The sequence below is a fragment of the Marmota flaviventris genome, chromosome 2, assembly GCF_047511675.1.
Source record: "Marmota flaviventris isolate mMarFla1 chromosome 2, mMarFla1.hap1, whole genome shotgun sequence".
NCBI lineage: Eukaryota > Metazoa > Chordata > Mammalia > Rodentia > Sciuridae > Marmota > Marmota flaviventris.
This window is the reverse complement of record NC_092499.1, coordinates 182,054,812-182,082,498: the sequence shown is the minus strand read 5'-3', so window position 1 is coordinate 182,082,498 and position 27,687 is coordinate 182,054,812. Positions and strand designations below refer to the sequence as shown.

The window sequence follows — 27,687 nt, the reverse complement described above, 5'->3', positions numbered from 1 at the left end:
CCAGTTGGAAGTAGTAAATCCCATGTTACTCTCACTTCTGTACAACTAGGGTACAAATCTGATTCACACAGCTGTCTCCTCAGGCTTGGCCATGTGTTTTGATGGCTCACAGAACTCAGGAAAGGTGTTTACTAGTTTATTAAAAAGGATAAGCCAGGCATGGTGGCACACACCTGTAATCCTAGTGACTTGGTGGGGGGCGTGGGGGCTCATGAGTTCAAAGCCAGCCTCAGAAACTTACTGAGACCTTGTCTAAAAAAATAAAGAGGGCTAGGGATGTGGTTCAGTGGTTAAACACCACTGGATTCAGTCCCCATTACCAAAAACAAAGAATGCTCCTCTCCTCTGACTCTTTCAGCTCTGTTACCAAGTCCCTGCAGAGATACATATCAAACCAGCCTTCCCTGGGAGCAAGGGATCAGCAGAAGTGAGCTCTTACTGGCAAGGAACCAGATAAGGCTGCAGAGTCTGAACTAGATTAAGAGCATTTCAGTACAATGCAAGTTTTTGTGTTAAAGAGCATCTGTCTCCAGAAGTATCAGGCCCCTTGAGGGGGAGGCAGCAGGTGGCTGCATTAAATTTTAATGAGCTGTGGGCAGTGTAGTTCTGTCAGATCCTTTATCCTACACCACAGATCCTCAAGCTAAGACATGCATCAGAATCACCTAAAGTACTTTTGAAAACCTTAGGGGGAGGGTGGTGTTGTGGCTCAGTGGAAGAGGCTTCTCTTGCATATGTGAGGCACTGGGTTCAATCCTCAGTACCACATAAAAATAAAGGTATTGTGTCCATCTACAAATGAAAATATTTTTTTTAAAAAAAGCAACATTCCTGGGCCCTGACCTCAGCATTTCTGATTCAGTAGATCTGATGGGAACTGAGGATTTGCATGTCTAACAAATTCCCAGGTGATGCTGAGGCTGCTGATCTGATACCATACTTTGAGAAATACTGTTGAGATTTCCACCCAATACTGGGGATTGAACCCAGGGGAATTTTCCCGCTGGAGAATAAACCCAGGACTTTAAATATGTTAAGTACTTTGGTGGTAGAACTACCACTGAGGTATAGCGTCAGCTCCCAGATCTTGCTCTTTAAAGTGTAATTCCCAGACCAGCACAATGGATATCGTCTTGGAAGCCTGCTAGAAATGCAATATCTCAAGTGAGCACAGTGGCTCCCTAAGGAGCATGGATCCCTGTCCTATCCTATGATCCCAGGTACTCCGGAGACTGGTGCAGGAGGATTGCAAGTTCAGAGTCAACCCGGACCAATTAGTGAGACCCTGTCTCAAAAAACTAAAAAGGATCAAAGAGCAGGGGGTGTAGCTCAGTGGTAGAGCACCCCTGGGTTCAATCCTCAGTACTGCCAAATAAAAAATATTTTTTTTTCTTGTACCGGGAATTGAACTTGGGCACTCGACCACTGAGCCACATCTCCAGCCCTTTTGTTATATTTTACTTAGAGACAGAGTCTCACTGAGTTGCTTAGTGCCTCAATATTGCTGAGGCTGGCTTTGAACCTGTGATCCTCCTGCCTCAGCCTCCCGAGCCGCTGGGATCACAGGTGTGCGCCACCGTGCCCATCTAAATTACTTATAAAGAGAAAAGAGATGCAGAAAGAGAGATGGAGAACAAAAGAAGATAAAGGGGGAGAGAAGAAAAAAGGAAGGAGGGAGAAAGAAATGCAAAATCTTGCTGCCCACAGTGTTGTACACCTGCAATCCTAGCTACTCAGAAAGCTGAAGCACCAGGATATAAATTTCAAGCCTAGCTTGGGCAACTTGGTGAAGCCCTGCCTCAAAAAATAAAAAGGACTTGGGATGTAACTTAGTGGTAGAATATTCCTGAGTTCTATACTCAGTACCACAAAAAGAAAGAAAAATGCCAAAATTTGAGCCCCACTTCAGACCAACTAAGGCAGAATCTATAGTTTAGGGCTGGGGATGCAGCTCAGTGGTAGAGCGCTTGCCTAGCATGCATGAAGTCCTGGGTTCCATCCCCAGCACCACAAAAAAGTAAAGTGTGGGAAGGCAGTGCTTCCCAAACTTACCAAAGGATTCTCTTGGAATATTTAAAGTTTAATTCCTAGGCTTCTCCTCTGACAACCTAAATTCAGAAGGCATGAAAGGATCCCAGAAACAGTAGTACTAAAATTAAGTTGCTTCAGTGATTACTATGGTCAGGCCAGCATGGGAAACCCCTGCTCATTTCTCTCAGACCCGGACCAAGCCACAAAGCCAGAGAAGAATCTCCTGCTCTGGGATCATGCAGAGGCAGCCACTGCTACCCTAGAAACAGGAACTTGGGCAAGGTGGCTCCTCGATGGTCTCTGATGCCGTCAGAGGAAGCGAGTGGTTGTGAGAACCACAATCTGCAGACAGGAGCCAGAGCTCAGAGGAGGCATGCCTGTGTCTGTGACAGTCACAGATCCCTAGGCCACCTGCCTTGTCCTGCTGTGCTGGTGAGGATTGCCCAATCTGGGGTCCCTAAGGAGCCTGGGTCCCTGTCCTATCCTGGAGTACAAACTGCTGATCACAAGATAGATGCTGAACTAACCCACTCTGATATCAAGAGTCCTTCTGAAGTTCCTCTGAGTCTGAGTTCTGGGTGGCCTAGGACCAAGGACATTGGCAGATTTCCAGAAGGGACCCCCAAAGCCCTAAGCTGACCAGCCAAAGCATGGTTTTAGCTGATGTCCTGCCCAAGTCTCTGATGACAAGAAACTAGTAAGTATACTTGCTTCTGTTTCCTGGTGGGCTCAGCATAGATGAGGAAGAGTGATGCCCTCCAAGGCTGGGAGTGGGCTTTATTTACAGTTAGGAAGCAAATGTTCCAGGAGGAGGGGAGGTGGTTCTACTGGGACTGTAAGAGGTGGTTTCTGGGACCCTGAAGGAACTAAGATCCCCTCTCCCACTTTGACCACCTCCTAGAGATTTATTTTATTCTCCAGCTTGTTTTTGTACATTGCCTGTTCTAGACCCCTCTTGGTTAGTTACTTGTTGTGTGACTTTTGGCCCCTCTCTGGGCCACAGTCTTTCAAATTCAGTTGAGTAAGAGGGCTGTGGATTATCCTCTCTGAAAACACCCCCAGCTGCCAGATCTTTCAAAAGAGTGAGATTCTCAGTTGAAAAAGCAGGAAAGGGTTTGGGAGTGTACCTCAGTGGGGCCCTGGATGCTGTTCTCAACTCCAAAAAGAAAAAGAGCAAGAGGCCCCCCTTTGGCTTAATCCAAATTCCTCATTCTTACCCCCACTGCTGAAAAATGATCTTCACAGGCACCGAAGAGTGGATAGTAGTCCAGCTCTGCACTAACCAGCTGCCCAAGCACGAGGTCATCCTCTGGGGCCCTGGTCCTTGCATCTGAAATGAGACTCAAGTGGGATGATCAGAACAAAGCCGGGCAGTGTGCTGATCTCAGCTGCCTTTTACTCTTTCCTGCCACCCACTCACACAGGTCCCCTAGAAAGTGCCTAGCACACAGTAAGTTGCTGAAGTATGTGTGGTTAATGATTCGATTTCCTCTTATAAATATTGCAGCCCACACCTCCTTCTCCTGGGCCTGCCCTGCTGCCACCTGGTCTTCATATTGCCTCAGGGGCTTCCTGGCCTGAACCAGATCAGGTGGAGAAAGCTGCAGACCCAGCATGCATGCAGCTCCCTTATTGCCCTGGCGCCCATCCCCCAGCCCCACCTGCAAAGAAGTCCTCTCTGAGTTGATTGCAGTTGATGATTGTGGTCTTGCTGAAGGAGGGGAAAGGAAACTAAGCCTTACTGACACCTGCTCCATGCCAAGCTCCTCCCCTTCTCCTCACAACCCTGTGGAGTCAATATTAGGATCCCTGCTTTGTCTAAGGACACACAGCTCAGACCAGGCAAGTCTGAATAAGTCACCCATGCTACCCAGGTCAGATGGAAAGTGAAGCATTTGTCCTGTACCTCATACCCAAGGGGTAAGGACGGGCTGGGGCAGCAGGGACTCTGAGGAACCAAACTGAAATGGTGCCCTAGCGCTTAGGGACCCAGCACCATCTCACTCCAACGCTGCCAGATCCAAAAAGACTGAGTAGAAAATGTGCCAAGTGATGGCCCATCTTGCTCCTGTCTCTGAACACTGAGCTCTGCATGGAGAAGCAGCAGCAGACAAGTATTATGATTCCCATTGATGACATGGGACTGGAGAACAGAGGGCAGGGACCTGGCACAAGTATTCCATCCTCAAAGGCAGGATCTTTACTCCTCAGAGAAGACTGGCCCAGGAGGCCACAGACGTGATGGGCATGGTTTTCATCCAGGCAATGTGGGGTTCAAAAGCAAGGAAGGTGACCACCATGTCACCACACCATTTTGTGAGTTCCCCTCTCTAACTCCCCACCCTTGCTAAAGAGCAAAAACTCTGAACGCCAGCTAAAGGAAAACAGACTGGCATAATCTACTGAAAAGCATAAAACCATCCAAGAAAAAATACAGAACTCAGCCCAGCCCCCAACATTTTGACACAATGTTTGGAAAGATCAGCATCACTCTAGAACCTGGGAATGTGAATTATTCTAAGGACAAGACACCTGTCCAAAGAAATAATCATTTCTGTTCGTTTAGTTAACGGGTATCCAGTGCCTTCTGTGGGGGTCTCACTGGATGCTGGGGAAAGGAGCATGGAACTGTAGGATAATGGCAGATCAAGCACTTGAGTGTGAGGCTGGGGATGTGGCTCAGTGGTGGAGAGCTTGCCTGGCATGTGTGAGGCTGCAGTTTGATCCCCAACACCACAAAAAATAAAATAACTTTGTAAGGAACACAACAGGAAGTTAGAGGCTTCTGAGAAGTGACATTCAGGACAAGAGAAAGGAAATGTAGGGCCTGGGTAGGTTTTTCAGGGAATTATCTCTAGGAGCCATATGCTGGGTGTTGTAATCCCCATTTTTCAGATGCGGAAAAGGAGGCACCAAGAGAGGAAGTAGTCTGACAGCCCGTTGCCCAGAGCCTTGCAAGTCACTGCCATACAGCCTCCCTGGCATCTTACTCTGCCCTGTAACACCAACAACAACATGTCCAATGTCAGCTCTGATTGTTTTGACACTAATCCCCAAACCCTCTGACTCCACTTGCCACCCTGACCCTAGCTGTGGCTCCTGGTGTGCCTGGAGTGAGCTCACTGTCAGGCCCCTTTCCCTTCCCATACAGTAGTAGAACACGAGCCCACGTCTGAGAAGTGGTTCCAAGTGGGCCACGGGAATTCAAGGGAGGATCAGCAAAGTCTGAGGATTCAGGAAGAGCTGGCTAGGAAAGGGCAGGATACAGATAGGTCTGAAAGGGGAGGAGAGGGCAGGCCAGTCATGGAAGGCCCAGGAGCAAAGAACTGAGCATGGCTGCAGCCTAAAGGAGAGGGAATGCAGAGAAAGCAGCTTCGCAATTTGCAGGCAGCCTTGGGTCTACAGGAGGAGGCTGGAGTCTGGTCCTGGGGAAAGGCCATTCCCCTAAGCTCTCCAGGAGATCAGCAGGGCCCAGTAGGAGAGAGATGGGTATGGGTATCTGAGACCAGAGCAGGAGCCATATGCTCTGTCCCCATGGCAGCTTCTCTTTCAGGTCTCCCTGGGTGGTGTGCTTCTAACAGTTCTGCTGAGGAAGGATGGGAAGCCTGCCCAGCCGAAGGAAAACCCTGCCAAGCCCAAGTTCCAGCCCTCCTGTCCCAGGCCAAGGACCTGAGCTCATGCAAGCAGGTAGGCTGTGGGGCCTAGGCAGGCAGCATGAGGCTGCACAGTCCCACACTCCACTACCTCTGTGCCTTCATGACAGGCAACACCTGCACATCACTAGGTATAGACCCAGCACCTACTGTTCTTCTTAGTGAGCCATGAAGGTGGGGGCCCTGCTCCTATGGAGATTACTTTGAGGTAGAAACATTGAACCGCCAGATAAAGGAGAAAACATGAGGGGCTGGGGCGTAGCTCAGTGACAGAGCTCAAGCCTAGCATGCACAAGGCCCTGGGTTAGATCCTCAGCACTGGAAAAAAAGTAACTCAGTTCCTCAGTCACATGAGCCACATTTCAAGGATTTGGTAGCCACATAGAGCTAATGGACCTTATTGGAAAGCACAGAATATAAGACATTTCCAACACTGCAGAAAATTCTCCTGGACCTCAGAAGAACTGTGAAATACTTGATGCAAAATCAGGGCTCCCTTACTGGTGGGAAAAATAAAATAGCACCTGCAGTATGTATCCTGAGCCTATTACCATGATTCTCTAAGACAATTCTGACTAAAAATACCAGCTTTTAAAACAGTTGGGCAATTTAAATATCCTAGAAATTTTAGTATTTTTACATCAAAACCATGGCCTCTGGTCTATTTCTTGTTCTTTGAAACATCCCATAAATCCTTTCTCAAATCACATCCTGATTTGGAGTTTGGATAAAGTATTAGGGGCAGGGGCTGTAGCTCAGTGGTAGAGCGCCTGCCTAGCATGAGGCCCTGGGTTTGATCCCCAGTACCATGAAAAAATAATAATAATAATAATTAAGGAAAGAGAACCAATAGGATGGTGGGGGAGAGATATCCATTGTTAGGAATCAGCTCACGTGAGTATGGGATTGTCAAGTCTGAAGTCTGCCAAGCAGGCTACAGACCCGAGGGGAATCGGTGCTATGGTCCTGAGTCCAATGGCAATCCACAGGCAGAACTAATCCATGTCCTCAAAGGACCTTGCGCGTCTCTCATAAGGCCCTTGATTGAATGAGGCTCACCCATGATAATCCACTTTACTCAGTCTACCAATTTAATTTTTTTTTAAGAGTATCTTCACAGCAACATCTAAACTGGTGTTTGGCCAAATATTATCTGGGTACTGTGGCCAAGCCACAATGACCCATAGAATTAACCTCACAGATAACAAGATCACTCCAAGCCAAGCCGTGCTTCTAGAAGGACGTGGGCAATTAAGCTGGACTAGAGACTGCAAAGCTAAGATGTCTGGGTATCAAGGTTTGGGTAGGAGCTGTCTCCAACCCCAAAATTCCCCTATGGTGCAGGGCTTCCTTCCCTCTCCTCTGCCTGAATCCCTTATTTCCCTAATGGTTGCCTCTCCCAGGCCCACAGGCCTTGGCACCCTAGGTCCCAGAGGTTTCCTGTTGGGTCAGGAAAACAGTTGCCTCCTTGTAGCTACCATCTGCACTGAGAGGCCCTGCAGAAAGAGACCTGCAAACCACAAACCTCCACCTTGGCTTCCTCCAAGCCTAGCCACAGGCAGCGTCCTGAGGCTGCTCTGAGACATGCCCAGGGCTACTGAGGGTGGTGACCACTCCTGTTGTACAGGGCCCTCCTTGCCTGTGGGGCCCTAGGTGAGCCAAGCTCTCCCTGGCATAGTATCTCCAGGGAAGGAGGGAGGAAGGAAAGGAAGACCTCTCAGTAGATCTGCCCCTGTCCCAGCCGGAGTGTGAGTTTGGGGTCACTCCCTCCAGGAGCTATCTGTCCATCAACTTAGCCTCCCTCTTAAGCGTACTGAAGCTCAACTGCAAACCAGTCCTGTGCCAAAACCTGAAGTCACAGCAATGAACAGGCAGGCATAGTCTCTGTCTTTAGGGACAGTTGAGCCCCAGAAACAAACCGTGAACCAATAATGACAGTTGTGTTCAATTTGGCAACTGCATGCTCAGAGAGACTCTGAGATTGTGCGCAGAGGGCCAAGTCAGGGCTGGCTTTCTGAGGAGGTGAAGGGTGAAAGCAAGTCAGCCAGTCTGAGTGGGGACAATTGTAAGAGGGTCAGGCCTTCCAGAAACAGGAGGGGCCCTTCCAGGCCTCTTTGTTCCATTCTTGCCGAGTGACCTCTGTAAGACTTGTGTTGTTTACTCAAGCAGCAGGCATTTCCCTGCACCATGGGCTGGCTAGGCTTGTGCTACAAAGAGCACTCAGAGACAGAGAGACCTGGTTCCTAAGGAGCGCCCCCCCCACCCCCCCGAAGGGATCTATCTCAGGGGGTGTCTTTGAGGACATGTGGGAAAATGTTCATTCTGAAATCAGTCTCACTCTTCCCTTGGCCACCCATGGCAGAGACCCTTCAGCCACCTCCCAACCTCTGGGTCCTTGTCTGTCCATCTGTGTCTGCCTCTCCCTGTCTAGACCAACTCCATCTCAAAGGCATCTCAGAGTCCTCAGACCTTAACTCCTCCAGGAACATCTAGGAGACCAATGAATTTTTCTTGCTGACCTTGTGCTTTTAATAGCTTAATGCATTTAGGTGCTAACAAGTCTTTCAGGGACCATCCCTAGAAAGGATCAGCAGGGTAGGATGCAAATGAAGAAGTTTCCAGAAACCACTAAAGGCAAGTTTTTCAGACCTAGAAGTCCCTGCATACATAGTGGGGTCTTGTTAGACTGGATTGGCTGATCCCTGAGGTGGGTGGGGGATGTTAGTCATGTGCTAAGAGAGCTACTTGCTGCTTGAGGCTCAGCCTCAAAGTTGGGCCTCCTGGCTACCACATCCTCAGGACCATTCCCAGGCCAGTAACTCCCCTGTGTAGATCTCAGCCTCCTAAGGAGATGGAGCCCCTCCTGAGAGATACATTTCTACCCAAGCCCTTCTCCTCCTGCCAGGGTGGCGTGGTGTAGAGTCTGTGTTCTCACTTCTCCTCTGAGTGCCTGTCAGGGCCCCAGACCTCCCTGCACAATGGGGTTGAGTAGAGAGGACCATCCAGGAGGGCTGACTGAAAGCCCTCACTGGGCTGGACATACAGGTGCTCAGAGAGTGACAGTGGGGAGGAGGCCTAGAACTTTGGCAGCCCCCAACTCCAGTGTGGCACCTGCTCTGGGTTAGGCCTGGAACAGGGGTCTGGAACGGCCTCTCAGGGGGCAGCATAGACCTCCTCCTACTGCCCTGGGCAGCACAGCACCCTAGAGTTACAGAGCCTATTCATATCTGTCAGCTCACAGGCCCCTCCACAAGCCTGAACAAGTCAACAGGACCAGGAATGAGGGGAGCAGTGGGGTCCCACAGTGGAAGGGAAGGTGGCTTTCACTTTCCAGTCCTTTTCTCCTGTCTCCCAAGAGTGAGTGCTCAGGGCTGGTGCTCGGCCATGCCTGCCCCAGGGCTCCAGGGACCCAGGCTCAGCTGCTAGCCTGGCCTGAGTTTCCTTCCCCAGTTTTCAGAGGTCATGCGCACTCATAGTACCTGTTGCATCATCAGAAGCTAAGACCACACTCATACTTGCTTAGGGTTTCTAGGAGTTTTGTTTTTGTTTTTTGTTTTGTTTGTGCTGGGGATCAAATCCAGGGCTCTATATGCCAGACAAGCGCCCTAACACTGAGCTGCATCCGCAGTCTAGGGTCGTAGGTTTTGAGTTTCTGAGCAGCAGAATTACTTCATCAAAATCTCTGTGAAGAGCGTGGCACGGTGAATATACAAGGGATTTTAATATACAAGGGATTGAACCAAACAGCACTTAACCACTGAGCCACATCCCTTACCCATAATCCCAGTGGCTCGGGAGACTGAGGCAGGAGGATCACATTCAAAGCCAGGCTCAACAACTTAGTGAGGCCCTAAGCAACTTAGTGAGACCCTGTCTCAAAATAAAAAAGGGTAGGGGAGGGCTGGGGTTGTGGCTCAGTGGTAGAGCGTTCGCCTCACACATGCAAGACCCTGGGTTTGATCCTCAGCACCACATAAAAAAAATAAAAAAGTGAAATAAAGGTATTGTGCCCAACTACAACTAAAAAATAAATATTAAAAAAAAAGGGTAAGGGATGTGGCTCAGTGGTTAAGTGCTGTTTGGTTCAATCCCTTGTATATTAAAAAAATCTCTGTGAAGAGTTGTATATAAAAAGGAGTCATAGGGGCTGGGGTTGTGGCTCAGCATGTGTGAAGGCCTTGCCTAGGACGTGTGAGGCCCTGGGTTTGATTTTCAGCACCACATATAAATACATAAAATAAAGGTCTATCAACAACTACAAAAAAAAATTTAAAAAGGAGTCATAACCAGGAGCCCCATTCCTCTTTGAACTCAGAAACTCAAAACCTTCTTCTTGGTACATGAGCTTGAAGCCCCCATGAGGACCCCAAGAACTACCTGGGCACCCCCAAGCTCAACAGAGCCCCCTGGAAGAACTTCAGACTCCAGGTGGCCTTCCTGCAGGATGCCCGTGAGAGGGTGAAAGAGGGAGCCAGACCCAGACCAGATGTCACTAGACCTGATGTCTGGAAGGAATGCTGACCAGGAGAGTGACTGTCTATCTCTCCATCCAGAGAAGAGCAAGGCCACAGCTGTGGCTCTGGGCAGTTTCCCGGCAGGCGGCCAGACTGAGCCATCTCTGAGACTAGGAGAGCCATTGACCATCCTGTCTGAGTAAGTCTGTGGGCTCTGGGCACCTGGAGATGCACTAAAAGGGGAGAGGTGCTTCAGAAAAAGCCTGAGGCCTTTTCTGAAAACCTCGCAGGTGATCATGGCCCTGTCTGGGGTTTTAAGCAGCTTGACTACCTGCAGGGAGAGACAGAGGGGCTGGGGCCTTGGAACAGGGAGTTTTGGCTCATGCCATCTGCTAGCCACCCTGTCCAGGAGGGGTCGGGACTGGCTGGTGGAAACAGGTGGCTGCAGGAGTCAGCTGAGAGGATCCGTGTGAACCCCAAGTAAGCAGTCCCAGGGTCTTGACCCTTCTGAAAGAGGTGCCCTCTCTGCTTTCTCTTTCAGGGATGGAGACTGGTGGACAGTGCTGTCAGAAGTCTCAGGGAGAGAGTACAGTGTCCCCAGCATGCACGTGGCCAAGGTCTCCCACAGGTGAACACACTCTCACCCCTGCCTGCCTTCGGGGATCTCCTTCCCACAAGCCTGCTCCCCCATGGCCACCCCCAGCCGGACACTGAGTGAAGCTGGGGAGTGAGAAGCAGGCCCAGGCTCTGCTCGGCAGGAGCAGAGAGCAGCAGATCCCAGCACCACTGGCCCTGAGACAGGAGCCTGGGGAGGTGGCTGGGGAAGGCCCCCCAGAGGAGGTGTCCTGGTCAGGGGCTCTGGAGAGCATCCAGGATCTAGTGGTGGAGAGTGTGAGAGGCATATGTGAGAGGTGGGCACAGTCTGTAAATGTCTTGAGGCAAAAAAAATGGGGACAGTTCTTAAGAAGATGAGGACTTGGAAAGGTAAGAGGAGAGATACGGGGTGCTGGGGGACTGGGCCATGGTGGGAGAGAGGCTGGGATCACCCTAGAGGGAATGAGGCCTGCAGCAAAAAACACCAACTGACCCCTTGGTTGTTCTCCTGCGCCCCTATAGCTAGGACAAACTGGAGGGGATCTGAGTCCCTGAGGCCTGTTCTTCATGGTGCAGAGAGAACTGTGAGACCCAGAGTGCAAGGGAGAGAGGGGGCTGCACCAAGGTCACACAGAGCAGTGGAGGGTTCCAGTAAGATCTTCATGGCCCATCCCCAGTCTCCTTGCCCTTCCTCCTCCAGGTGGCTGTATGAGGGCCTGAGCCGGGAGAAGGCGGAGGAACTGCTGTTGTTGCCTGGGAACCCTGGAGGGGCCTTCCTCATCCGGGAGAGTCAGAGCAGGAGAGGTGGGTGAAAGGCCCCAGCCCTCCTGTGTAGAAACAGCCTAGGAAAGAGTCACTCAGGAATGAGGGTAGACCAGGGCCTGCCCTTATTTGAACTGACTGTGACAGGGTCACAGGGTTCTTAGTCCTCTACCTCAGTCTCCCCGTGGAGCCCCATCCAATATATCTTTGCCTCTTTTCTCCTTCCCTAGGGAGCTCCCTAGGTTGACCTCTTCCAGCCCCTCCTGCTAATATCTTGGCCACAACAGCAACCCCACCCCCGCCCCCATAAGCTGGCTGGGGCAGGAGGATGGCCCCTGTGCAGCCGCTGGGAACAGGAAACCACAGCAGTGGTGCTGATGGGGACCGGCCCTGCAGACCAACAGGGTGAGCCAGCTGGAGAAGCCACAGGAAGTGCTCTGTGCTCAGTTACCCTACCCTTTCTCTGGCCTGGTTCAGCCCCAAGAATCAGGTGACTGGCCCTTGTGGTCACTCTGCCCTTTCCAAAGAAGACACATATACAAGAGAAAAATGGTCAACTGTAAAGGAGAAAGCCCACAGGAATCCATAAAGATCTTCAAGGATCCACATAATTGCTGGGATTAAGGTCCCCGTAGGCAACTGCAAAAGGGGATGCCTCAGTGTGCAGCTCTCATCAAAAAGGGAGACATATAGGGGCTGTGGATATGGCTCAGTTGGTAGAGTGCTTGCCTCGAATGCACAAGGCCCTGGGTTCAATCCCCAGAACCTCCACCTATATATATCTATAGATATCTATCTAGATAGATACATAATAATGATAAAATAATAACAGCTGGGTCCCCTCACCCAGAGGGGACCTTGGCTGCAGGGTGGAATCACCAGGGGAAGATTTAGAAACTCTGGATGCCTGCAAGCCATCTGTTTAATTTCTGATTTAAATTACTCAGGAATTCATCCTGGGCTTTGGAAAATGAAAGTGTGCCCCCACCCCTAGGGGACTCTGAGGTACAGCCAGCATCAGTGAGAGAGAGCAGGGCAGGATTTAGAAACTGGCAGTGCAGGCCAGGCTGGGCAAACCCGCTGCAAACACCGCTGCAGGCAACTTTTGTTTGAGGTATTTATTTATAAGTAAATGTGTCCTGGGTCACAGTGTAAAATGTTATTCAGTGGTTTGTGGTTTAAAAAAAAAAAAAAAAGTTTTTGAAAGCAAAGTTCTAGGGGCCCAGGCAACATCATGAGATGGTGGTTCTCAGATCCCAGCGTATAGGAGACATCAGGGAACTGGTCAGCAACATCAGTTCTTGGGCCTTGCCACCCACCTACTGATTCAGGCTGCTGGGGACAGAGGCCAGAAATATGCTTCCTTTTTAAGCTCTCTGGATGGTTCTGCTGTTCTCTTAAGTATGAAAAAATAGTTCTAATCTAGGGAATTCAGAAGGAAATAAGGAGACAACGTCAGGCTGGGGGCGTGGCTCTGTGAAAGCTCCTGCTAGGCTTAGACAATGTCTTTTACTCTCACCTTATGCATCTTGTGTTTATACAATGAGAATTAACTGTTGACTGAGTCAGTGACAGCAGAATTAGCTTTCCTGGGGCCAAAGTCCAAAGACTGGAAGGGTACTCTGCAGGGGCTGTAGTCTATGTAGACCAAGGTGGAGGGTCTGGGACCCTGAGCTCCCAGGAGCAGCAATCAGGCCTGAGGACGAGGAGAGGTCCTGCATCTCCCCAGAGTCCTCGGACTCACCTAGTCTTGCTCTAGGCCTATGGAGAGCCTTATTCTAGGCTCAAGTAGGGCCCAAGACCTCGGTTATTAAGCAACTTTGTGGAGATCTCAGGACTGTGCCAGAGGTCAGTGCCGGGGTTAGGGACAGGTCCCAACAGCACCCCTCACTTCGCCTTCCTGCTGTCCTTATGCCTGTTCTGTGTTGGGTACTTTAAGGGAGACTGATGGTTTCTGCCCCCTGGGGGGCTCATCAGTCTCCTTTATAGACGTAGAACAGGCAGGGACATCAGGAAGGTGAGGTGGGAAGCACTTCCTGAGCCTCTCCTCTGCATTAGGCTTGCTAAGTCAGGACTCAGGTCCTCAGGCAGCAGACAGGGAGGTCTGAAGGTCAGTATCCTTGAGACCATCAGCTTCTTGGACATCTCAGCAGGGAAAGTTCAGGCAGGTGATAGACCTACTTGTTACACACGGCTCCTGATCTGATCCTTCACACCTCCTCCCAGCGTCACTGGAACAGCTGATCCCAGAGGTCCTGGATATGACTTTGCCTAAGCCCCCAAAGCTTTCCGGAATCTGGGACCTTACACGTTCCCTTTTTTCCTGGTGGGTCCCTTTCTAGGCCCCGCATGGCTTCCACGGTGCCCTCTGCCCACCGGGTGTGCTGTGAGTACTGGTTCTTTCCTCTGCTTCCTCCTGACACAGTGTCCTCTCCCAGCCTGAAAAGCCTCTCCTCCATTGCTTCCCTTGCAAACACACACTTGTCCTTCATAACACATTCCAAGTCACCTCCAGATGCTGTTTGTCACACTTTGCTCTCCCGTAGCATCCTACAAAGACCTCTTCTGTAGCTATAGTAAATTTATTTCTTAAAATCTGAGTATATTATCTGATGAGAAAGACACAGGAACTAAATATCCAAAGCAAGGACTACTAGTGGAGTGAGATGGCACACACCTGCAATCCCGGTGACTCGGGGTACTCAGGAAGGAGGATCACAAGTTTGAGACTAGCCTTAGCAACTTAGTGAGACCCTGTCTCAAAATAAATAAAAAGGGCTGGGCATACAGCTCAGAGGTAGAGTGCCCCTAGGTTTAATCCCCAGTACTGAAAATAAATAAATAAATAAATACAAGAAAGAAATGAGGACCGTTAAAGAAAACCCTGGATGTGGGATATGCTGGCAAGACAGCTCTTATTTCCCCAGAGGATGATGATTTCATCATACCTGTGTCTGGGCCTGGTGCAGTGTCCAGCATATAGTAAGTGCTCAAAAGATGTTTACTGAATAAATGAGTCAGTAGGTGAGCATACCTATATATGCAGACAGGATGGAGAGCTGGGGTAGACTGCACCCCAACTGGGAAGGTCCAGGTCGTTTAAAGCATCAGACTGCCAAGGACAAAACCACAGTTGCCCCCCAGCACACCCAGCACGTGGGCCTGTGTGTTCCCAGTATGCTGTCTCAGTAGGGTCTGGTCCCAAGAGGCCTTCTGTACCCAGGGCTAGCAGATCCAGGAAATGCACCATGTGTTTTTGCTCCAAACAATGAAATGATAATAAGCCTTCAAGGACCAGTCCCATCTGTGCAAGAGGGTGCACACCTACAATCTCAGCAACTCGAGAGACTGAGGCAGGATGATCTAGGCCAACCTGGGCAATTTAGTAAGACCCTGTCTTACTAAATTGGGGGGATTACCAGGGATTGAACTCAGGCACTCAAACACTGAGCCACATTCCTGGCCCTATTCTGCATTTTATTTAGAGACAGGGTCCCACAGTGTTGCTTAGGTCCTCGCTAAGTTTCTGATGCTGGCTTTGAACTCGCGATTCCCCTGCCCCAGCCTCCCGAGCCACTGGGATTACAGTTGTAAATGCCTGGATCCAAATTTTAAAAAGGCTATAAATATAGTTCAGTAATAGAGCATTTGCCTAACATGGGCAAGGCTCTGAGTTCTATTCCCAGTATTGCAATATAAATAAATAAATTAATTAATTTAAAAAAATCATTCCCAATACCATCTGTGCTTATAAATAGCAATAGGAGTGTAAATGGTGACAAGGGGTCCTTAAAACTACTTGTAGCCATGGCTCTGTCTGTGTGATTAATGGAGAAACATTCATTCAACAAGCAGATATTGCACATTGACTCTCTGCCAGGCGCTATTCCAAAGGGCAGGGATTCAGCAGTATAAAAAGCAAGATCCCATCAGACACAGTGGTGTACACCTAAAATCCCAGCAGCTCCAGAGGCTGAGGCAGGAGGATCCTGAGTTCAAAGCCAGCCTCAGCAACAGCGAGGTGCTAAGCAACTCAGTGAGACCCTGCCTCTAAATAAAATACAAATTAGGGCTGAGGATGTGGCTCAGTGAGTAAGTGCCCCTGGGTTCACTTCCCCATACCAAAAAAATATCTGAAAGGATGGTATGCCTTGGAGACACAGTAGTGAGCATGGGCAGCACAGTTCATATATATAGTTATATATTTTCCCCCAGTGCTAGGTCTCAAACACACGGCCTCATGCATGCTGGGTAAGCACTGTGCCATTGGGCTACACCCCCAGCCCCAGCAGGGGTATTACAATACGTGAATTTGAGTCCAGGGGGTCTGGGTTATAAAGCAGATGTCCTGGGGCTGGAAGAGAGAAGCAGGTATTTGGCACTGGCTGGGAGCATGCATCACACAGGAAGGACAGTGGGATACCAGGCAGGTGGGGTGGCAGGGCCAGTCACAAATAGCCTTGATAGGTAAGCTGTTCCCACAGAGGGTTGGGCAGAGCTGGCCTTTTATCCTGAGCCCACCAGCCAGATCTGCAGTGTATCTATCACCCTTTCTGCTCACGCCACCAGCACTGGGGACTGAGCCCCACATCCTAGCCCTTTTAATTTTTAAATTTGTTGTTGTTGAAACAGTGTGTCACTAATTTGCCCAGACTGGCCTCCAATGTGATCCTCCTGCCTCAGTATCTGAGTAACTGGGATTGTAGGCAAGCGCCACCTCTCCTGCCCCATTCTGGTTCTATTAACTGTGGTGACTCTGATCAGAGTCATGGCTGAAGAACCATGCCAAGGGTGTGAGGTCTTGGTGACTAATTCGGGTGGATTAGTTAGCCTTCGGGGCCCATGTTCAGGTACTTCGCCCTTTCTCAATTGCACAGCTTTTCCAGGGTCACAGCATAGCTCCAGAAGAGACTCCTCTTCTTCTTTTTAAAAAAATATTTATTTTTTAGTTGTAGTTCTACACAATACCTTTATTTTTATGTGGTGCTGAGGATCGAACCCAGGGCCTTGCCACAACCCCAGCCCAGAAGAGACTCTTCTTAAAGGTACAGAGTTCCAGGCACTCCCAGAGTCAAAGAGAATTCACTAAGAAAAGGAGACCCCTTAATACATACTTCTTAAAGTATATTGACTTCAGGTCATCATTTATTCTTATTTTGTGGTACTGGGGATTGAACTCAGGGACTCTCTACCACTAAGCTACATCTCCAACACCCTTTTTTGTTGTTGTTGTTGAGACAGGGTCTCACTAAGTTAGCCCAGTCTGGCTTGGAACTTGTGATCCTCCTGCCTCAGTCTCCTGAGTCACTGAGATTACAGATGTGCCCACTGTGTCCAGCTTTGTTCACCTTTTAAATTCACTTTGCAGTTCTAATAGCTTTTTTTTTTTTTTTTTTTTTTTTTTGGTAGATTCCTTAGAATTTTCTTCTATATAGGATCGTCTTATCTGGAAGCAAAAACATTTTTACTATTTATTTTCCAAGCCAAGAGTGGTGTTGCATACCTATAATCCAAAGGATTTGGGAGGCTGAGGCAGGAGGATCACAAGTATGAGGCCAATCTTAGCACTTTACCAAGATCCTGTCTCAAAAAAAAAAAAAAAAAAAAAAAAAACTTGGTTTTGCAGCACAGTGGTAGAGCACTCCTGCGTTCAATTCCCAGTGCTAAAAAAAGAAAAGGAAATTCTTTTCCATATGTCTTTTATTTTCTTGCCTAGTTGCACTTGCTAGGATCTCTAACAATATTATTTAGAAGTGATGAGAACATTATTGCTTTGTTTCCAATCTCAAAAGGAAAATTTTAGTCTTTCTCATTCAGTATGACGTAGGTTTTTCTCAGATGTTCTGTATAAGGTTGAGAGGAAGTATCAGAAATGTCCATGGTCCCCCCCACACACCGAAATGTCCAAGTCTTAATCCCAAGAACCTGTGAACATGTTACTTTATTTGCAAAAGATAGTTTATGCAATTGTTTTATGACACTGGGGATTGAACCTAGAGCCTCACACCTGCTTGGCAAGCACTCTACCACTGAGCTACATCCCCAGCCAGCCTTTGCACATGTGATTAAGTTAAAATTATTGTTTTATGAACCACCCCCACCCCTAGGTTCTGGGGATCAAGCCCAGGACCTTGCACATGCTTGGCAAGTGTCCTACCTCTGAGCTACATCCCCAGTACCAAGTTAAGGATTTTGAGGTGGGAAGATGGTCTTGGATTATCCAGATGTACCCAATGTAATCACAAGGATCCTTACAAGAGAAAGGCAGGAGAGTCAGAATTAGAGATTGGAAGGTGTCACTGGCTTGGAAGATGGAAGAAGAGGCTCTGAATGAAGGAATGCAGGTGGCTTCTAAAAACTGGAAAAGGCAAGGGAATGAGTTCTCCTCTAGAGCATGCAGAAGGATCATAACTCATGCTGACACCTTAATTTAATTAATTAATTAATTAATTAAGACCAGGGATTGAACCCAGGGATGTTTAACCACTAAGCAACATCCTCAGCCACCGCCCCCCACTTTTTGAGACAGGGTCTTGCCAAGTTGCTTAGGGCCTCTCTAAGATGCTAAGGATGGCTTTGAAATTGTGATCTTTCTGCTGCAGCCTCCTAAGATGCTGGGATTACAGGCATGTGCTGCCACACTTGGCATTATTTATTATCTTGAGACAGGGTCTCAATAAGTTGTTTCAGGAAATTGTTGAGACTGGCCTCAAAATTGAGATCTTCCTGCCTCAGCCTCCCAAGTCACTGGGATAACAGGCATGTATCACCATGCCCAGATTTATGGTAGTACGTTACAGCAGCAATAGGAAACTTATATACTAATACTTTTTTTTAATGCTGAGAAAGAAACCCAGGGCCTCACATATACTAGACAAGTACTCTACCCGTGAGCCACACCACCACTGATACATTTTCTTCCCTTTTTTCTTTATCCTTGGTACTGGAGATTGAACCCATCCATGGGTGCTTTATCACTGAATTACATCCCTCTTTCTTTTTTTTTTAGTTGTAGATGGACACAATGACTTTTAGTTATTTTTATGTGGTGCTGAGGATTCAACCCAGTGCCTCACACGTGCCAGGCAAGTGTTCTACTACTGAGCCACAACCTCAGTCCATCCCTAACTCTTTTAGGGTCTCAGTATATTGCTGAGGCTGGCCTCAAACTTGAGGTCCTCCAGTCTCAGGCTCCTGAGTAGCCCAACTAATATGCTTTATTATTTTATTTTATTTTTTTGGTACTGAGGATTGAACTTTTTTTTTTTTGAGACAGGGTCTCATTGAGTTGCTTAGCATCTCACTGTTGCTGAGGCTGGCTTTGAACTCATGATCCTCCTGTCTCAGCCGCCCAAGCTGCTGGAATTATAGGCATGTGCCATCATACCCAGCCAAAATAATATACTTTATATTCAGTTTTTGTTCATGCTGGTTATTTAATTCTATTAAAACATTTTTTCTGCATTCTTTCAGGTGATCATCTTTTTTCTCTTTTATTGAATCAACCTCGTAATTACATTTATGTTCAATTTTTTTTGTGTGTGTAACTGGGAATTGAATCCAGAGGCATTCTACTCCCAAGTCACATCCCCAACCCTTTTTATTTTCTGTTTTGAGACAGGGTCTCAACCAGTTGCCCAAGGGTGTGAGGTCTTAGTGACTAATTCAGGTGGGTTAATTAGCCTTCGGAGCCTATGTTCAGGTACTTCACTGGTCTGGATCTTGTGATCCTCCTCTCTTATCCTCCTAAATTGCTGGTATTACAAGCATGCACCACTGTGTCCAGCTATGTTCAATTTTTAGATCAACCTTGCATTCCTGGGATATAGTCAGTTTGGGAGCTGGGTGTGATGCCATGTACCTATAGTCCCAGCTACTCAGGAGGATCATATGTTGCTGATTCAATTTGCTAACACTTTAAGAATTTTTGTCAAGTATATATGAGGGATATTAGCCTATAGTTTCCTTGTGATGTTTTTGCTTGGTTTTAATATCAAGGCAATGGTAGCTTTACGAGTTGGCAAGTGGTCCCTCCTCTTAGAGTTTACGTAGAACTGCTATTAATTCTTTCTTTATTATTATTTTTTTGTACTTAGGATTTAACCTAGAGTAGTAGTTCTTCTTTTTCTTCTTCTTCTTCTCTTCTTCCTCCTTCTTCTTCTTCTTTTTATATGTTGATGAACCTTTATTTTATTCATTTATTTATATGTGGTGCTGAGAATTAAACCCAGTGCCTCACACATGCTAAGCAAGTGCTCTACCACTGAGCCACAACTCCAAGGCCCCCTGGAGTGCTTCTTTACCACTCAGCTTTATTGAGCCCCTTTTATTTTTTATTCTGAGGTAAAGTCTCACTAAATTGCAGAAGCTGGCCTTGAACTTGAGATCCTCCTGTCCCAGCCTCCTGAGTAGCTGGTATTACAAGGCAGACATCACCACCACAACCTGCTTCTTCTTTTTTTTAATTTTTAATACTTATTTTTCAGTTTTTGGCAGACACAACATCTTTGTTTGTATGTGGTACTGAGGATCAGACCCGGGCCGCACGCATGCCAGGCGAGCGCGCTACCTCTTGAGCCACATCCCCAGCCCCCTGCTTCATCTTCAAATGTTTAATAGAACTAACTTATTTATTCCCTCCCTCCCTCCCTCCCTCCCTCCCTCCCTTCCTTCCTTCTTTCCTTCCCTTTCCTGTCCTTCCCTTCTTCCATTCCTTGCTTTCACATTGGGTATTGAACCCAGAGTGCTCTATTTCTGAACTACATCTCCCCAACCATTTTTTTAAAATTTGAGACATGTGCCCAGGCTGGTCTTGAACTTGCTATCCTCCTGCCTCAGCCTCTCTTGTGTTTGGGATTACTGTGCCCAGTTCTAGTGCCAGAGTTTTCTTTGTGGGAGGTTTTAAAATTATGAATTCAATTTCTGCAATATATATAGAATATTCAGATTTTCTATTTCCTATTCAGTGTTTGCAATTTGTATCCTTTAAGGAATTTGTCCATTTGTCCACTTGGTGGAATTTACGGGCATAAAATTGTTCATAATATACTCTTATTACTCTTTGAATGTCTTTGAGATTTAATGACATCCCTCTTCATTCCTGATATAGGTAAATTGTGTTCTTTTTTCTATTTTGCTCAGCCTAGCTGGAGCTTTATCAATTTGATGTACCTTTTCAAAGAATCAATATTTGGTTTCATTGATTCTTTTCTATTTTCTGTATCATTTATTTTTTTCATTTCTTCCTACATAAATTTATTCTTCTATTTCTAGCTTAAGATGGAAGCTTAAATAGTTTTATATTTTTCTTCTAAAGTAAGTATTTAAAGCTAGTGTCCCTTTAAGTACTGATTCTGCTGCAGCCTGCAAAAGTGTGTGTATATGTGTGTGTGTGTCAGGAATTGAACCCAGGGGCACTCTACCACTGAATGTTACATTATTTTTTATTTTGAGACAGGGTCTCACTGAAATGCCCAGGGTAACCTGGAAATTTTGATCCTCCTGCTTCAGCCTCCCAAGCTGCTGGAATTACAGGTGTATGACACCACACCTGGCTTCCTCAGCCCTTTTAAAAATTTTCACTTAGCCTCCCATGTAGCTGGGATACAGGCTTACAGGTGGGCGCCACTACACCTGGCTTTTAATTTTTTGGTACTGGAGTTTGAACCCAGAGATGCTTTACGACTGAGCTACATCCCCAGCCCTTTTTGTTTTTTTGAGACAGGGTCTCACTAAATTGCTAAGGCTGGCCTTGAACTTGGGATCCTCCTGCCTCAGCCTTCAAGATACTGGGATCACCGGTGAGTGCCACCATGCCTGGCCCACCCCCTTTTATTTTTTAAATATTTTGTCAGTAATTGGAGGACCTTTATTTTTATTTATATGCAGTGCTGAGAATAGAACCCCTCACACATGCTAGGCAAGCACTCCACCACTGAACTACAACCTCAGCCCCCGCCCCTTCTTTCAATTAACCCTTTTTAAAATTTTGAGACAGATTCTCATAAATTGCTTAAGCCTCGATGAGCTGCCAAAGCTCACCTTGAATGCAGTTCTCTTGCCTCAGCCTCCTGAGTCACTAGGATTACAGGCATGTGTCACCATATCCTGGCTTTTATTTTGTGGCACTGGCACTGGAACCCAAGGCTTTGCACATGATAAACATACCGTCTTACGGCTGAGGCCACACCCCCAATGGACCAAGTATCTTTTTTATTATTAATTTCTAATTTTTTTGTTAGGTTAGAGAACATACTTTTTATTGTAACTTTTTTTTTTTTTTTTTTCAGTGCTGAGGATTGAACTCAGGTCCCTGTGCAAGGCAAGTGCTCTACCATTGAGCTACACATCCCAATATGGCCTAAAACTTTGATCCTCCTTCCTCAGCTTCCCGAGTTGCTGGGATTACAGGCATGCACCAGCTTGTCCACACAAAGAACATACTTTTAATGATTTAAATCCTTTTAAGTTTTTGTTTTGATGACCCAGACTAATGGTTATTTTGAATATTCCAAGTGTATTTGAAAGAAAATGTTTTGTTATTGGGTGTAGGCTTTCAATTGTCAAATTGGTTGATTGTACCATATTGTTCAAGTCTTCTATATCCTGACTGATTTTGTTTCCTATCAATTACTATGAGATGAGTGTTAAAATCCTTAATTATAATTATGATCTCAAATTATGATTTCTCCGGTCAATTGTGTTAGTTTTTTTTTTTTTTTTTGATACCAGGGATTGAATGCAGGGGCACGCAATCATTGAGCCATATTCCCAGCCCTATTTTGTATTTTATTTAGAGACAGGGTCTCACTGAGTTGCTAAGCCCCTCACCATTGCTGAGGCTGGCTTTGAACTCGGGATCCTCCTGCCTCAGCCTCCTGAGTCGTTGGGATTACAGGTATGTGCCACCACACCCAGCTAGTTTTGTTTCTTATGTATTTGAGTATCTGTAATTGCATGCATACAGATTTAAGATTTTTCTTTCTGCTGGGTGCAGTGGTGCATACCTGTAATTTTGGAAACTTGGGAGGCTGAGGTGTGAGGATTCCAAGTTCGAGGAAAGCCTCAGCAATTTAGTGAGGCCCTCAGCAACTTAGTAAGACCCTGTTTCACAAAACAAAAAATATTTTTTTCATTTTTTTAAGTACTGGAACCAAAAGCTTCGAACTCACAAATATCAGGCAATCAGGCAAGCACTAGACTATATTCCCAGCCCCACTTTTTTTTTTTTTTTTTGAGACAGAATTTCACTAGGTTGCTGAGGCTGGCCTGGAATTTATGGTCCTTTGGCCTCAGCCTCCCAAGCCACTGCACCTGGCCAATTTTTGTCTTTTTTTGTATCAGGGATTGAACCCAGGGGTGCTTAATCATGGAGCCACATCCCCAGCCCTTTTTAAAAGAAAAAAAAAACTTTTTAAATTGTAGATGAACACAATACCTTTATTTTATTTATTTTTATAGTGCTGAGGATCGAATCCAGTGCCTCACACATGCCAGACGAGTGCTCTACCATTGAGCCACAACCCCAGCCCCACAGCCCTTTTTGGTTTTTATTTTGAGACAAGATCTTGCTAAGTTACTTAGGATCTTGCCAAGTTGCTGAGGCTGGCTTTGAATTCACAATCCTCCAGCTTCAGCTTCCTGAGCCGCTGGGATTACAGGCATGCACCACCAGGACTGGCTTGATTTTTGCCTTCTTGATGTGTCTCTCTTTATCTTTGATAATATTCTTGGTCTTGAATTCTGTCTTGAATTTTGTCTAATATATTTTTTTATATTTATTTTTTAATTTTAGGTGGCAACAATATCTTTATTTATTTCTATGTGGTGCTGAGGATCGAGCCCAGTCCTCATGCATGCTAGGCGAGCGCTCTGCCACTAAGCCACAACCCCAGCCCTTGTCTGTCTAATATTAATGTAGCCCCTCCAACTTTCCTATTTTGTGGTAAGTCTTTTTACTCTAAACCTGTCTTTTTTTTTTTTAGTTGTAGACAGACACAATTTTTTTTTAATATTTATTTTTTAGTTTTCGGCGGACACAACATCTTTGTTTGTATGTGGTACTGAGAATCGAACCCGTGCTGCATGCATGCCAGGAGAGCGCGCTACCGCTTGAGCCACATCCCCAGCCCCAGACACAATATTTTTTATTTTATTTATTTTTATGTGGTGCTGAGGATCAAACCCAGTGCCTCATATATGATAGGCATGCGTTCTACCACTGAACCACAACCCCAGCCCCATAAACCTGTCTTTTTGAAAAAATGTCTTTTTTTCCCCCTAATACTGGGGATTGAATTCGAGGGTGCTCTACCCTGAGCTGCATTCCCAACCCTTTTTGTTTTTTGAGACATGGTCTTGCCAAACTATTCAGGTTGGTCTCAAACGTGATCCTTCTGCCTCAGTATCCTAAATCACTGGGACTACAAATGGGTGCCACTGCACCTGACTAGCCCTTTAATATTTGAAGTGTATTTATCATTAGTTGTTTCCTCTTTATAGAGTTTGATAATTTCTTGCTATTATTTCACTCAGTACTGTCCTCCCATTTGACTTAAGATAATGAATCTGGGCCAGGGTGTACTGGCACATGCCTATACTCCCAGCAACTCGAGAGAGTGAGGCAGGCAAGTTGGAGGCCAGCCTGGGCCACTTAGCAAGACCCTGTCTCAAAATAAAACTTAAAAAGGGCTGAGGATGTGGCTTTGGTGGTAGAGCACTTGCTTAGCATGTGCAAAGACCTGGGTTCAATCTCTAGTAACAACAAAAATAAAGGTATAAGAAATGAATCTGGGCTGAGGAAGTAGCTTAGTGGTCAAATAAGGTGCTTATCATATGTGAGGCTCTGGGGTTGATCTGCAGCAATTCAAAAGGAAAAAAAAAAGAAAAAAAAATGGTTCTACCTTAAGTTCATAAAGTACTTTCATTTATGTCCTAATTTGTTAAAAACTGCTGTTGGGATCCTATGTATTATATGCGTGTACATATCATTTTTTTTCTCTATTTTTCCTTTTTTTTTTTTTTCTCATACTAGGGATTAAACCCAGGGGCGCTTAACCACTGAACCACATCCCCAGCTGTTCTTTTTAGTTGTCAATGGACTTTATTTTACTTATTTATATGTGGTGCTGAGAATTGAACCCAGTGCCTCACCCATGCTAGGCAAGCGCTCTATCACTGAGCCACAAACCCAGCCCCATCCCCAGCCTTTTTTTTTTTTTTAATTTTTTATTAGTTGTTGATGAACCTTTATTCATTTATTTGTTTATATGTGGTGCTGAGAATCGAACCCAGTGCTAGGCAAGCACTCTACCCCACCCCTTTTTCTACTATTGAGCACATATGAACTGTTAGCAGTTTTGGTTGTTTTCACAAATGATGCTGCTATGAATATTCATGTATTTCTAAGGTAACATGCCTAGGATGAAACTGCTGGGTTTTAAGGTATGTGAACGTATAATTCAACTGCTTAATGCCAAACTGTTTCCAGAGTGGTTTGTACTAGTTTCTCTTTTCACCAGCAGGTAAGGGAGTTTCTCTGCTTCCTTGCTGACATCTACTGGACACATATTCACCTTACAACACTTCTGCCAACATTTAATATGTTCCTTTACACAGTACTGACCCTGTACGGTCGGGGCTCTGTGCATGATGCAACTCTTCCTCACAAGACCCCATCTATTATACACATGTCACTTATGACCAAGAAAGCAAGTCTGTGGCCTGTCTCTGCCCTACACAATTCCCTAAAGCCTGGGCCCTGTGGCCATAGCTTCTTTCTTCTTCCAAGCTAGGCAGGGTCCCAGCAGGGCCTCAGTAACACCCCTGAACCCCTTTCTCTGCAGGCTGTTATTCCCTGTCTGTCCGACTCAGTCGCCCTGCATCTTGGGACCGGATCAGACACTATAGGATCCAGCGCCTTGACAACGGCTGGCTGTACATCTCACCACGCCTCACCTTCCCCTCACTGCAGGCCCTGGTGGACCATTACTCTGGTATGGCTTTTCTGTTTTCTTTCCTAATACACTGGATAAGGGTCTAGGGGGTAGAGTGTTTGCCTGTGGACACTTCATAGCTGGAGAATATCCAGACACAAGAGGAGCCTCCCCATCTTCCTGCCAGTAGCTGCAGAGATACTGTCTTTATCCCAAGCTGATAAAGAAGCTACAGGTCAAATATGAGCTTGGCTGGTACCTCAGCCAAAGCCCCCCACAGCAGACAGGGCTCCCCTCAAAGGAAGTAGGCTGAGCTGTTCTTGTGTGCAATGCAGTTCTGACTCTCAGCATTTTCTGGTGCCTGTCTTACAAAAAGCACTGGAAAATAAGAAACCAGGTCAGAGTCAGGGCAGAAGGGAAGATGATCTTAGTAACACCGATCAGCAGTTTTCTAAGCAGGATAGTTCCACACAATAGATACTGTCAGTGCTGTAAATAGAAATGAGCACCCCTTGGCTTGTTCTTCCTAAAACATGATCCTAACTATTAGTTAGGGCCCAAAGAAGTCTATTAATTTACCCAAAATTTCAGTGGATTAAGTTAAGTCTCCCAAAACAGCCCACAATAACTTGTAACTGCACCTCAAGTCTCCATGAGACCAACAGCTTGGGGCTCAGGTCCTACTGCTCTTTGGTAACCATATCCCCTCCCAAGTTAGGGCAGGTGGTGGTGGGGTAAGTAGGGCTGGTGTCAGCAATGTCAAGGGTGTGGGTCTCTTCCTCAGAGCTAGCAGAGGACATCTGCTGCCTCCTCAAGGAGCCCTGTGCACTACAGAGGCCTGGCCCAATTCCTGGCAAGGATATCCCCCTACCAGTGACTGTGCAGAGGACATCAATCAATTGGAAAGAGCTGGACAGGTGAGGAGACCACTGGAAACATGAAAGCAGAACAGAGAAGCATTAGAAGGACTCACTCTTAGGAACCCATAACCCAGAATGGGTCTGTCATGCTCAGGGACACCTGGGAGTCAGAGAGCTCTACCTCCAGGCTTGGCGGGTATGTTGGGGTGAAGATTGTTAGGAAGGAGAAAGCCAGCATGGACCTCAAGGCATTTAGGGTGGAAGGAAAGTAGGAGGAGGTGAGGGAGCAGAGTTCTGACTGCAGAGGTTCAGATGGGGTTTGATAGGGAGCAGGTACTTGAGTTTGTCAGTAAGAGTGACATGGAGCTATTCTGAGAGCAGTGGACCATGTGGTGAGTGCAGGGAGGAGGCAGCTCCCTCACCTGGCTTTCCCCATCCACAGCTCCCTCTTGTTTTCGGAAGCACCTGCCACAGGGGAAGCATCTCTTTTTAGTGAAGGGCTCCGGGAATCCCTCAGCTCCTACATCAGCCTGACTGAGGACACCTCTTTGGACAACGGCAAGATTAAAAGCAAAGGTCGAAAAGGAAACCAAGTCTGTGGCACTTAGAACCCCAACTCAGCTCATCATGGGCATCCCGGGGGGCAAAGCATCCAGCTCCACCTTGAGCCTTTGCTCCTCCCTCACTTGGCTCCAAGAAGTCATTTACTTCCTCTCAGGCAATGACTCTATCTATGACCTCTAGTTCAAGTGGAGGGCAGTTGAGAACAGAGCCAGAGCTCCAAAGAAAGTAAACAGCCAGGTGCAGTGGCACATGCCTGTAATCCCAGCTACTTGGGGCCCTGAAGCAGGAGGATCTAGAGTTCAAGGCCAGCCTGAGCAACTGAGTGAGACACTGTCCCAAAATAAAACATTTCAAAAAGGGCCATGGATGTAGCTCAGCAGCAGAGCACACGTGGTGCTTAACCATATGCAAGGTCCTGGGTTCAGTCCCCAGTACTGCACACACACAAAGCAAACACCCAGTCAGTTCCCAAATTTGGGATTTCCAGTACCACCCAATCTACTGCCTACCAAGTCACTCTACCTCCCTGCTAACCAGCCTCACCTACAAGGTAGAAACCACTACTAGCACCAAGGAGAAGCAAATCATTTAAAGAAACTGTACAAGAACAAATAAAAGGTCTGGGGTTGTGGCTCAGCGGTAAGGCGCTCAAGGTGTTGTGTTCGATCCTCAGCATCATATAAAAACAAATAAATCAAGCAAAGGTATTGTGTCCAACTACCAAATAAATAAATAAATAAAATAAAGAACCGTACAAGTCTTGATCAGAATACTGCGACACCTTGGGGAGGGACAGTGGCTCATGAGGGAAAGGAGAGCAGAGGGGCTGACGGCT

General features: G+C 46.8%; 1 protein-coding gene and 1 long non-coding RNA gene across 5 annotated transcripts in view; one reads left to right on the top strand and one right to left on the bottom strand.

Moving 5' to 3' along the window:
- The window catches only part of LOC114100407 (uncharacterized), a 38,016-nt gene extending 34,143 nt beyond the window's left edge, over positions 1-3,873 (bottom strand). For both annotated transcript variants that reach the window (XR_003584069.1, XR_003584070.2), the window contains exons 1-2: positions 3,693-3,873; positions 3,249-3,361 (exon numbers count right to left, since the gene is read on the bottom strand). This is a non-coding gene — a long non-coding RNA (uncharacterized lncRNA). The remainder of the gene's footprint in view (positions 1-3,248; positions 3,362-3,692) is intronic.
- On the top strand, positions 2,389-27,601 carry Sla2 (Src like adaptor 2). 3 transcript variants are annotated; one of them, XM_027945102.3, is made up of 8 exons: positions 2,389-2,728; positions 5,585-5,718; positions 10,238-10,337; positions 10,680-10,766; positions 11,433-11,536; positions 25,339-25,488; positions 26,213-26,345; positions 26,731-27,601. In XM_027945102.3, the coding sequence occupies exons 2-8, from the start codon at positions 5,628-5,630 to the stop codon at positions 26,894-26,896; spliced, it is 831 nt and encodes a 276-aa protein (XP_027800903.1). In that variant the 5' UTR covers positions 2,389-2,728; positions 5,585-5,627; the 3' UTR covers positions 26,897-27,601. The 3 variants fall into 3 exon arrangements, with proteins under 3 accessions (XP_027800903.1, XP_027800904.1, XP_027800906.1); XM_027945103.3 differs by having other exon boundaries at positions 5,573-5,718; XM_027945105.2 differs by lacking the exon at positions 2,389-2,728 and having other exon boundaries at positions 5,652-5,718; positions 10,128-10,337.
- Positions 27,602-27,687: the final 86 nt, after the last annotated feature.